At 34.8% G+C, this 1,375-nt stretch overlaps 1 protein-coding gene across 1 annotated transcript; it reads right to left on the reverse strand.

Moving 5' to 3' along the window:
* Positions 1 to 366: 366 nt before the first annotated feature.
* LOC119838954 (gametocyte-specific factor 1-like) lies at positions 367 to 672 on the reverse strand. Its single transcript, XM_038365107.1, has one exon. It carries the CDS (start codon positions 670 to 672, stop codon positions 367 to 369), a length of 306 nt encoding a protein of 101 aa, XP_038221035.1.
* Between the last annotated feature and the right edge of the window lie 703 nt (positions 673 to 1,375).

The raw sequence follows: 1,375 nt of genomic DNA on the forward strand, positions 1-1,375 counted from the left end.
CAAAAGCTTGTGACGTCACATCACACAAGATTTAAAAAAGTCCTAAGATGTGAAATTAATGTTTATGAAATTGTTACTTTTATTTATTTTTCATATATACATGTACAAATTCGATACATTTTACGTCACACATACATAAAGGGAGGTTCTTATAATGTGACAGCCTATGACAAGGAGTGGGAGGGGTCAAAAAACTAAAATTTTAATTATGTATTTTATGGATGGCCCCTTTCCAATATTACACTACATTAACATTAACTTTAACATCTTAAAGTAAAATGGCAAAATAAAATTATTGTGAGTGAAAAAGACACAACTGCGGCCAAATTTAACATATCCACATCTTTTTACTTACAATATAATTAGCTAATCATCCCAAATCTCATGATTAGGATCAGTTTCAGGCAAATATTCCCTTTGTAACATTGGTTTAGGGACTGCTATGGCTGCCTTCACAACTGGAGGCTTGTCTTCAGGAAATACAATGACTTTTGAAGGGCATTCTTCGGTATGTTTTATTATATCTTTGGCTGGCATGATGTGAGTCGCGTTGTATGGACAAAAGCTATAATCCAGTCTCTTATCTGGACATTTTACTATGTGCCGCTGTATGCGGGATCGCGGAATTCGATGCATCTTATTATACGGGCAGGCGATGAAGGGATCGTCCATGATTCTGTAATAAGACGAATAATTTTGATACAGGAATAATTCCGGATCGTAGCTGTGAATGGAGAATGTCATCGTTTAGTGGGTATAGCTTCGTGTGACCCCCACATAATCCCTCGTGCAGTAAAACTGAAGAAGAGGATGCGTAAATACATTTCCTGACGTAAAAAACCGGTAATTCCAGATAAATATATAATTGTCCTAAATTTTTCGTATGAAAGAAGAGAAGTAACTCATGATTCTTCACAAAATATTATATTCTCAAATATACAATAAATTAAATCATGCAAAAAAGGAGAAATCCTACTTTTATCTGGTACGTATGCAATTTGCTAGTTTGTAATATTAATTGCACGTAACAAGATGATTGTTATTTGTTTTTTTTTTAACCTCTATCTATTTTGTTTACTGCCGGTCGTACCGGTTCCAGCTGACACTGACACCTTTTGCTGTCAGCTGTCATTCTCAGATTATTAATTATCTGTAGCGTTAACGTTTAATGATTGCTGTGATCCCTACTAATATTATAAATGCGAAAGTAACTCTGTCTGTCTGTCTGTTACGCTTTCACGCTTAAGCCACTGAACTGATTTTGATAAAATTTGGTATGAAGATAGAACTGAATTTCGGAAAGGACATAGGATACTTTTTATCGCGAAAAAAGGGTAGAAAGGGTTGAAAGAGGGGATGAAAGTTTGTATGAAAG

This window comes from Zerene cesonia, unplaced genomic scaffold, assembly GCF_012273895.1.
Source record: "Zerene cesonia ecotype Mississippi unplaced genomic scaffold, Zerene_cesonia_1.1 Zces_u006, whole genome shotgun sequence".
Taxonomy (NCBI): Eukaryota; Metazoa; Arthropoda; class Insecta; order Lepidoptera; family Pieridae; genus Zerene; species Zerene cesonia.

What these genes read in the sequence shown, in the direction of transcription:
- LOC119838954 (XM_038365107.1), bottom strand. Translation starts at nt 672, where the DNA reads ATGGACGATCCCTTCATCGCCTGCCCGTATAATAAGATGCATCGAATT.